General features: G+C 42.8%; 2 protein-coding genes across 2 annotated transcripts; both read left to right on the top strand.

The window, feature by feature from the left end:
- Positions 1 to 2,655: 2,655 nt before the first annotated feature.
- Positions 2,656 to 3,066, top strand: pirt (phosphoinositide interacting regulator of transient receptor potential channels; the record flags this gene model as incomplete). The annotated part of the gene is made up of 1 exon (XM_083977220.1): positions 2,656 to 3,066. The coding sequence occupies exon 1, from the start codon at positions 2,659 to 2,661 to the stop codon at positions 3,064 to 3,066; it is 408 nt and encodes a 135-aa protein (XP_083833346.1). The 5' UTR covers positions 2,656 to 2,658.
- A 2,772-nt stretch (positions 3,067 to 5,838) lies between these two features.
- Positions 5,839 to 6,351, top strand: tmem238l (transmembrane protein 238 like; the record flags this gene model as incomplete). Its single annotated transcript, XM_083976980.1, has 1 exon — positions 5,839 to 6,351. One exon carries the CDS (start codon positions 5,839 to 5,841, stop codon positions 6,349 to 6,351), a length of 513 nt encoding a protein of 170 aa, XP_083833106.1.
- Between the last annotated feature and the right edge of the window lie 4,249 nt (positions 6,352 to 10,600).

Genomic DNA, 10,600 nt, shown 5'->3' with positions numbered 1-10,600 from the left:
TTCTGCCACTGGGATCTCTAAACAGCTCAATGTCTCATGCCCTGTAAGATTTATTGTTGTATGGATTTGGGAAATGTAGCTCCGAATGCACACATTTCAACAATATAGGAAATTAACAGCAAGCCTGGACTGGCTCAATCAGGGGGCCACTCTGTGATTGGTGGATACAGTTTAGGGCCAGGGGCCTCATGACAACAAAAACCTCAAATCAATGTATACATTTGACCCTGACTCCTCAGGCCCACAAGATCAGATTGTTTTCAGAACTTATTTGATTTGTCTTTTGGAGAGAATCTGCCAGTCACTGTTTCCTTTAGCAGAAGATTATGTGCCTACGTGTTATTTTGTTGTTTACAAGAATAAAACCTAAAAAATAATCTATTTTTGAGAAGCTGAAACCAGGAATGACTTATAAAGATCATTACATTTACCAATCCATTGTTAAGGCCCTAAATCTCAGAATCAATCGCACTTTATTGCACTTAAGGCCAAAAAAAACCCAACTTCCTCCTGTAAGTTGCTAAAGTGCTTAAATTTGTTAAATCATCCTTTAAGGCTCTTACCTGATCTACAGTCAGTGTGTGAGGAGGAGGTCTGCAGCGGCCCCTCATCGTTGAACGGGGTTATTCAGCAGTGTAAAATACCTTCACACGACTATGATCAACAACCCACTTAATCGGACCATTAAGGAGAATTAGGCACATCATAATCGCAAGATACTGTAACACATTACATGGGATGGATAATTAGTTTCTCACATGTGGCTGCAAAATAAAAGACTTTGATCCGTAAGGAGCATCAGAACAAACTGGAGCCAGGAGGTAATTAGGAAAAAAAAAAGAAAAAAGAAAAAGAGAAACCCACTGAACTAACCCACTAATTAACTAACCCTGGTGTGAAATATTTCACTAAAAGTTAATGATACAGCTAAACTGGATTCAGCGTTCCCCTCCCCTCCAACGCCAAGACACATGTCAGCACTGCCCTCTGCTGGATTAGGTGGCTCATTGCAAGTGTTGTCAGATTTCCTGTTGGCAGCGTTGTTGGGCCCACAGGACGGGTACCATGGTGCATTTTGAACAGATGACATCAGTAATGAGATCAGGCCAGAGCTCCGGTGTTTACCAAGTACAAGTATCAGCGCTGAGGAGCCATCTTCAGGGCTCAGGAGCTTCTCTTTAGGGGGGGTGGGGGGTAATTGTGATAAAGAGTGAGCTCATGTTCAGATCAATGGCCTCACACTGCCACTTGTGTCTTTCCAAAAGAGCACACGAAAGCAACAGAGATACAAATGTAATATCAGGGCTGTTTAATGGAAGCAGGAGTGTCATATTGCAGCAACATCCCTCTTGGGCCTCACCTTCTCACCCCCCCACCCCCACCAGCATCACTGCCACCACCACTACCTTCCCTTTTGCATCCGCAGCAGGAAGTTTGAGGGGCTGAATAACGAGGAAAAGACGAATAAATCCTAAATCTGACCAAAGTTCTGTAAGATACCCTGCATTTTCTGAGGGTTAATTATGCTACACAGATTTCATCGATCTCATGTTCGCCGAACAAAACTACAACTTGCAGATAATTGCTCCGGGGCTACTTTGGGATCAATACCGTGCCAACATATCAGGCTGTATTGGAAAGTCTCTGTATGGGTGATTGCTTGCTGCATCAATCCGGCTATAACAGAGAGCCATTTCCTAGTCGCTGCCCTGCCCTGCTCCTCTTTGTATGGAAAGACCGAGGCAGAGATTTTCCTCTCATTGTCCAGTCCTGGGAAATATCAGACATTTCAAGCTGTTTGTATAAGTTGTTTTGTTGTTGTTGTTTTTTCTTCCAAAGCTTTTTACAGCCCAGTGGTGGAGACAACATCAGTGCAAGCGGTTTACTGTCTATGTATATCCTCTGGGGACCAGAAGGGAAGCTCCTCGCCCTGGATGCAACATCAGGATTGACCGCCTGCGATGGTGGATGATGGTAAGAGGATTGGTGGTCACAGGATGCTCTTGAGGAGGTGGAGAGAGCAGGAGACGAGAGGAGGGTGGGTAGATGGCTGCTCGGTGGGAATGTGTAGCATTGCACTCTACGGGTTTCTCTGGACGGATTGTCTTTTTCCTCAGCTTCCACTTCAGATTTCTGGATGTTTTCTGATGGTTGAGAGATTTAAATTTCTTGCTAAATCTTTAAAAATACAGATTAAGGGACTTGACTCAGATTTTGAAGGTAGGTGCTTCTTGTCTACTTGTTTACTTCTGCCTGATGTGAACTATTACCCGGTTCAGGTCGATGAGTGGAAATAATTGCAATTTATGATGGAGATAGGTGACTTAAATAAGCATAAATATGCAGCTATGATATAATTAGATAGGGAAAATGTTGGTCTATATATTTGAGTTCATGAAAAGTTAATATTTTAACAAAAATGAGCTCTGATTTTAAAATATGTATCATCAGAATGATCTAACTGCTCAACAAAAAAGTATTCCTGATGAGTTATTTCTGTTTTTTCTTATTTCTAAAGACAGTATCGTTGTTTAAAAAGCTTATTTATGGAGAAGTAGAATTTCAAATTCACATTTTCTTGTAGAACAACTGAGACGAGTGCCACCTTCAGATTGATTCTTAGTTGCACGTCACTTCCACAGAGTCATCCAGGAGGCCATGCCAGGCAGCCCAGAGAACATCCCCCTGGGAGAGTGCACCCTCTCCCAGTCCCGGGACCAGCTGACGCCCCCCAGCCGCACCGAGAGCACCGTGTTCAGCCTCTCTCGCAGCGAGTCCCTCTGGACCAACGAGGCCTCCCGCGGCAAATGTGAAGTCTACTGGTTCCCCATCCACCTCATGTCCACCGGGGGCAGCTTCCTGGCGTGCGGCATCATCATCAGCGGCCTGTACTTCGCCGGGCACTGCAGGAAGGTGACCACCATCCTGGGACCGGCCCTGCTGTCCATCGGGCTGATGGTTTTTGTGGTGGGCGTGGTCCTCATCCCCATCACTAAGGAGAACAGGAAGCGGTCCACCATGAAGAAGCCGCTCAGCTACTACAGGCCTCCCGTGTTCAATCTGTGAGGATGAGGACACGTTTTGGGGGGAGTAACTCTGAACTTTTAAGACCACAAAGAATTGAAATGTACTTCTTTCAGCATGGGAGCGTTCTTGGTGTTGACATTTACATTTATTCCTTTGATTTAAGAGGATTGACAAAACAAAGCACTTATCCCAAGTGTCTCAAGTGTGCATGACAACATTTTGCATTAATAACCCTGGCAGGCTGAAAAGAAGGTGAGAGTGCAAGGACAACAATGTGCTGTATGAAACTCAATTACTCACACATTTGCACACAATTTAGCGATGAGGATACTAGAGAGAAAACTGTATGAATATTTATGAGGGGAAAAGTGGACAAGGGAGGTGGGGGAGTCTTCCTAATGCTGTGTGGTACAGTATATGCCAATTCATAAATAATTAAAGATTGTGAGAGCTAATGTCAGTTCCCGGTTTACTGCGTCCAGTCCTCGCTGTGGGACAGATTCACTGAGAGGGCAACTTTGAATCCGAGTGCACTCATCCTCAAATATATGTAAAAGAGAAATCATTTGACTACTGTGACCTGAAGGTGCCTTTTCATGAGATTCAAATATTATGTGGTAGGAAAGTTTAAGTAACCCCTTCAGGCCCAGATTTCTTTTCTTTTTTTTGCAATGGACGTTTTTGGATTAGGTTTGGTTTGTGTATTTAAAGTGTCTATAGTCAATATGTTTACATTAAGAATTATTGAGCAGAAAGAAGAAATAAATAACTGATAGTGACGATGAACCTGCAGAGATTTATCACACACCTCTGCAGTTTTCCGGAGCTTGTTAGTCTCATTCTGCTCTTTTTTTTTTCTGATGTACAACTTCATCATGTTGGTTTATCTTTACCAGTCTCAGCGGCATATTCTGCTGCAGCAAAAACATTCATTAACAACTGTATGGTATCTGCCCTCCACCATAAGAGCAAGATATTACTCTCAGGAATTAGATGTCCTGATCTATCTCTGTTCTTGTTTATTATCCTCCTGTCGTGCTCCACCCCAGATGTCCCCTGACTTTCTTCCTGTTTGTTTCCAGCTCCACCTGCTCACCTGTGTTCCCATTTCCAATCCCCGCCTACCCGCACACCCATCGTTCATTTCCCCTAACGTGCTTCCTGGTATTTGGACCAGCCCACTTCTTCACCGCGTCAACTTCCGACATTGTTTGCCAGTGATCTCTGTTTGTTTCACTTTACTGTGCTGCTCATCCTCATCCTGTTTCTGCTGTAACTCTGCGTGTCTGCATGTCCGTCTGTCTGTCTGTCAGCCTGGTCCTCATCACTTTGTTAAAACTCCCTCCTTGCTCCTCTGTGCCTGTGCTCCTGTACCACCAGCTGTGGCACAGTTTGCCATCATGACAGAAAGAAAAAGTTAAGTCAGAAACATCATCGTTCAGCTCATAAACCAGAATAAACTGTGCATTGACAATGTTGATGTACAGAACAGAAACTAAATGCTCTCACAAAAAGAACACCGTTAGCTTTTGAAAAACTGAAAGTCAAACCTGACAGACCAGTCAAGATAAAATACCTATGTTAGATTATATCAAGTCAATATTACAGATACCAAGGTGGTTCATATTTATTAATCGGTGGCCGCTGTCATAGGTCATTTGCAACCATGAATACTGTTCCAGATGGAGCCACTTGACCTCTGAATCCATTAGATTTGTATTATGTTAAGTCTGACCTTATAACCCTGTATGCACATCACTGCCCTAAAAGGTTAGAGCTGAAATGATTAGCTGGTTAATTAACAGAGAATTAAATCACAACAGTTCTGATAATCAAACAACTCCTTGTGTAATTTTGCTTTAAAAAAAATTACAAAAAACTTTCAGGGTTCAGCTTCTGAAGTGCAAATATTTGCTTCTTCCTAAGATATCTGACATAATGCTTCTGGTTGTTGGTCAGAAAGAAAAACTGTTATTTGATCATTGGTCAGTTATAATTATCAAGAAGATAATTAAAAATGTACCTTAAGGCCCTGAGACTGAAGCTATTGAATCCATTGGTTCTTTTATTTATAACATGATTGATTTCAGTAAAACTGCACAAAACGAATTAATCTTTATGATATTTCACACAGTCTAAATGTCCATCGCAGAAAACAAGTTTACAGAAATAAAATGTTGATGTAGGTGTAAAAATACTCTGATCTGAGGATGCTAAACTCCATAGTTATATTGTATCTCATTATACAAGGAAATGGGTATGTGAAATAATAAACTGGGGAATGTCTTGTGGGTGCACAAATAACATATGAAGGAGTTAAGCGCCAATACTTGGTTCAAATAGACTGAAAGTTCAGTTTATATTAGTCTTCTGGTTTTATGTGGAAGTCTAAGCTGGGCACCTGCAGATGGTAGGTAGCCTACAAACAAATTATATGCAACATACAAAGCTGCGTCATGCATAATCATTTATTTGACTACCAAATCCAACTGCTCCCGTGAGCCTTGTGCCATTTGCATCATGGGAACCAAACTACATTATTGTGGTATTTGGACATGGCAGGTCAAGTCAGTGATGCTGCTATTAAACAATAACAACAACACAAAAAGACGAGACTGACTGAAGCGGACGTGAGTGTGTACGTGTGTGTGTGCGTGAGTGATCTGTGTGTGTAGATACACTGTTTATGTTCACTTTAAGGTGGGGCGTCGCTCCGCAGGTGCGCTGCTACCGCCTCAGCTCAGGTGCTGCAGGATGAAGCATCCTCCCGTTACACCGAGCTGAGCTCAGAGCGGCTGTGATGTTCCCACCATGGAGCTGGTCAAGTGTATCGGCAGCTGCGTGGGGTTGTTTTTCCTCGCCATCGCTTTTGACATCGTCGGTCTGGTCCTGCTTTTCATCGGGATATTCGCCAACCTGCGCATCGACGGACGCTTCTACGGCGACTTCTTGATCTACACCGGCAGCCTGATCACCTTCTTCAGCCTGGGCCTGTGGCTCATGTGGTACGTGGGCAACGTCCAGGTGTCCGAGGATGAGGAGTGGGGGAAGAAGCGGGACAGCGTGGTGGTGATGCTGGCGAGGAAAATATCCGAGAGGTTGAGCCAGAAACTGAGAGGAGACGAGGTCGCCGTGAACAAGGGGGGCGCCGCCGGGGAGGACAGGTGCAGCCAGGTGGGGTCAACATCTCCACACAAAGCCAGCAGGGTGACGTGGGGCAAGTCCGCCGCCTACCACAATGAAGGGTACGATGACTCCCTGGACTCCCCCACTGCAGAGAAAGAAAAGGAAATGATGAAACAGGAGTTTTCAACCACGATATGATCACTGCAGAAACATGTTGGAACAAGTTGGTTGTGACTTTATTGGCAAAGATCTTTTAGAAACACCGAGTGTCACCCACAAAGTTGATCTTGACACTCAAAAGAGGGTTTCTATATAATATGTGCAATTATTTTTTACTTTCCAGTACCACTTTATTTCACAGGTCCGTGATTTCCCATCACATACAGCTTCCTGTAAAGAACTATGTATTTTTAGTTATAGGGAAGATCAGGGGTGTTCCTAGCAGTGCATTGACAATGGAATAATGACTGAATATTCATTTGGGAACTCCCGTAGATAGATATTTCAACAGAAAATGATTTCATTGTTTGTAAAACATGGGTCTATACATTATCATTATTTTTCATTTTAAACAAATTTGTATTTTATGTACATTTCATGTCCAAAATGCTGTTTCAAAGCTTCTATCATACCACCGGGCAAAGTTGGATTACCAATCTGAATATCAAGGTGGGGGGCAGCTACCAGGGCCCCTCAAGTATCAGGGATGTATTATCATGTGCCTATTTTGTGGTCATTTAATTAATCAAACATTGGTTTGTCAAAAGTTGCCATTTGAACAGATTATAAACTGAAACTCAAAGACATAATTATTCAATTTGAGGTCTATTTTGCACAGGGATCCTAGTTTGAAGGTATCCTATTTTCCTTTTTTTATATTGTCCTAACTCAAGTTAACTTAAACTGATTTAATGCACGGAGAATGGGGGAAACGTAGGGTCCCTGAGCTCATATTTATCCCATGGGGCCCCATATTAATACAGCCTATATGTTGACTCCTTAAAATACTTTAATTTGTCAATTAAAATCTTTAGTTTTGTCAGGAATCGTGGCACAAACTCCTCCTTAGGTTCCAAAAAGACCTGATTGTCCTCCACTATTTCACATGTTTTTCCATTTGTTTTCCAGAAGTGCTTTGTCATCTCTCGCGCTGTAGCTCCTGTCAGGTGGAGTAAAGCGAGCCCTTGTTTGCTCTCTGATTTACTGTCAAACTTACACACTGGTCGGACTGGTTTGTGTCAGTGGTGTGGTGTTGGTTAAACAAACCTGAAAATCCTCAACAGAGGATCACATGTAACCCGAGAACCTGTATAAGATAGTGTAATATCTACCGAATATCTAATAATCACACTGTTGAAGTGGTTTAGCTGCAGAGTTTTAGCCTTTAGATTTGAATTATTACACCTCATGCAAATGGAGTTTGAGTGTGACGGACAGAATATACGACACCGAGATCTGAGCGGTGAGAGCGTTCCTGTAAATAAAGCATCATTCCTCTCTGCTGTTGTGGTAGGCAGGGCAGTAAGTCAAAGCTGCAGAGCAGAGACAAATAGTGGCAGGGTGACTGGTCAAACAAGACAGAGAAGTTTCCATTACGTGCATTTCCTCTTTGTGACAGTCACTTCACAATAGACCGGTATCGTTATTGTACTGAGGCATGAACTATGGAGCATTAAATATTGAGGGAAGGCTTGAATGCAGCAAATCCCACCCCGAGCTGCTCCCAAGCTAAATAGAAAGGGTGAATAAACGCACTTCCTGGGGTAAATCTTTGAACTCAGTTGGGAGTGAAGTCAAAAGGAGGCTTTATAATGATGATCTGATAAAAGATGCAACACACTGATGCAGTTTCATTACACAAACAAAAAGTGTGTGGGAGGGGGGATAGAGGGTGAAAGGTGGAAGCAATTAGTTATAGCAGACTTATCAATGTGTAAACATGAGCTCAATGGCCGGTGACTGCGAAACGAATGTGTATAAATCTGTCACACAGGTTACAGACAATGGGTTGATGTGAAAGGTGTAAATAGCATACAAGTCAGCCCTGCAAAGGAATGAAGATGGACTGTAGTAGGGTTTTTTTTTTTTTTCTTCAGTGGGTGTTAATGAGCAGAACAACCCGTTGTTGTGGTTGCATACCAGTCCTTCCACTATACGTCTTGAGCTATGAAAGAAATGCAAGGTGTGCTGCTGCCACTGAAAAGAAATGATGTAAAGGGACAGGAAAGCACTTTTGCGGAGACACTCGTCACCGGCTCCTGTCAGACCTTCAGACGACGCGCGAGTCCCACCAGGCTCGACCATGGAGGAGGGAAATAATTGTACGAAATTATTCCTGTCGCTGGCTATCATCCTGGACATCGTCGGCCTCGTCCTCTTTTTCGTGGGCATCTTCGCGCCTTTGAGCTTCTGGGACTTTTTCGTGCTGTCCGGGCCTCTGTTGATCTTCCTCAGCCTTGTCTTCTGGATATTCTGGTACCTGGGGAACCTCACCGTGTCTGAGGAGGAGCTCAACCTGCTGCCCAAGCATGACATACTGTGATGGCGGACAGTGTGAGGGAAGCTGGACTGAGTCAGATATAGACAAAAGACTTTTGACTAATTTAAACCAGCCGCACGATGAGGACGAGGATGATGATGAAAATGGGACTGACTGACAGGTGGGACAGAGAAGAAGCTTCACCAGAAACCATGAATCTGTGAGTCTCTGGATCCCTGAACCTCTTGAGGTTTTGGCCTCAGTGAAGGATATGTGATAAATTCAAATCCATGCACAACCTGGAACACATTTGAATAATCCTGGAAGATAAAAAAAAAAACTCTATTCCACCCTTTGACTTCGGGGTAAAAGCATCTTGTCATGTTTTGCGCCAGTGATTCCTGGACTTTGTTTGAGTGGAAAATTTCTCAGCACTTTTCAAAAGGAGGAGGAGGCTTTGACAAAAAAAAAAAAAAAAACTGCACTGTGATTCCACCGTGTGCCTTGTGTTATTTATTTTAATGCCATATTATCACTTGTATACACGGAAATGAGATATTTATGTTTCACCATGTCTCTGCATGTTCACAAATGACAACTGAGCTTGTGAAATTAATAACTAAACATGGTCTAAAACAACTGGTGTTGTGTTCTCTGTTGAGGCGGCTGCTCATTAAAAACTAGCTAAACAGGCAGTGTGGGTTTTTGCTGGAGGTTATTTTAGTAAGATCCACCCAGTGCAAAGCCAGAGAGGCAGAATAAACACCTCTCTCACAGCGACAACGAAGGTATGTTAATGGCAGGGGGAAAAACTATTTTCTCAGAGCAATGAATGTCCAACACCTAATTACATTTACTGAGGAGGTTTTTGCCAATTAGCTTTTAGCATTTCCTTTAAAGCAAAAACAAATACACTCTGAATGCTGAATACGTGCGTCAGTCCGTTCACCACAAACAGCACAGCCAAGAGAATGAAACTAATACTCCTCCTCCACGCCCAATTCTTCCCAACCTTAATCAGCACTCAAGGCACCATTAGCTCCCTCAGACATGGAGAGTGTTATTAATGTGTCCATTTGGTTCCTGCCCCTGAGAGAGGAAATGGAGAAGAGGCGTAATGGGTCTCTCTCTCTCTTTCTTTCTTTCTTTCTCTCCCTCTTTCTCTGCAAAAGAGATGGAAACCCTGCCGCCCAGGAGACGCCGCCGGTTCTGTTACACTGAGATCCCCGGGTTGTCTTGATGCTAAATGTATGGCAATGTAATCCTAATCATACCTGCACTCATTAATGTATAATATCTCTGCTTATAAGAGATGCAGATTATATTAGGTTTTTTTTAAACTTGAGAACAAGGCTGATTCATCCATCAACTCAAACAACGGAGTTATAAAACATATATTATTCTGCAGGTAGTGTCGAGTAGATATTAGCCTGTAAATCCCACAGCTGTGTGGCTTGGAGGAGCTTCCACTAGCAGGAGATTTGGTGTGAAGTGTGTCACAGCGGGTACAGCGCTTCCTGGAACATGGTGGGAATGAAAACCAGTGTTAAAAAAAACACAAGAAAGTAAAATAAGATGGAAACATGCAAGACAAATAGATCAATCTTGCAAAAAGGTATTTGATTTAAAGGTTTTTTTTTTCTTCAGATGTGGGTTTCTAAATGGCTTTATTAAATCACCCTGATAGGTACTATAAGCTGATATTTGCAGAATCAAAAGTACTGTCAAATTAGCTGCTCGAACAATCAATCTCAACAAACGTGTTGTTGGAAAAAGATCGATCCCATCAGGCAGCTCATGTTGATATGGTCTGGACTCTGCAAATGCTGGTATTAATAAGTAGATAAATGCTGGTGGGCTTTGGCTGTGCATAAATCAGTCTTCTGGCAGATGATGAAGAGATGCTACTCTGTGCGAGTGTGTGTGTATTACAGTGCAAAGTTTGTGAACACAGCTCCAGACTAAAAT

This window comes from Trachurus trachurus (genome assembly GCF_905171665.1).
Source record: "Trachurus trachurus genome assembly, chromosome: 8".
NCBI classification, from domain to species: domain Eukaryota; kingdom Metazoa; phylum Chordata; class Actinopteri; order Carangiformes; family Carangidae; genus Trachurus; species Trachurus trachurus.
Note: the sequence above shows the minus strand (reverse complement) of the source record. Positions and strands in the feature narration are given on the sequence as shown.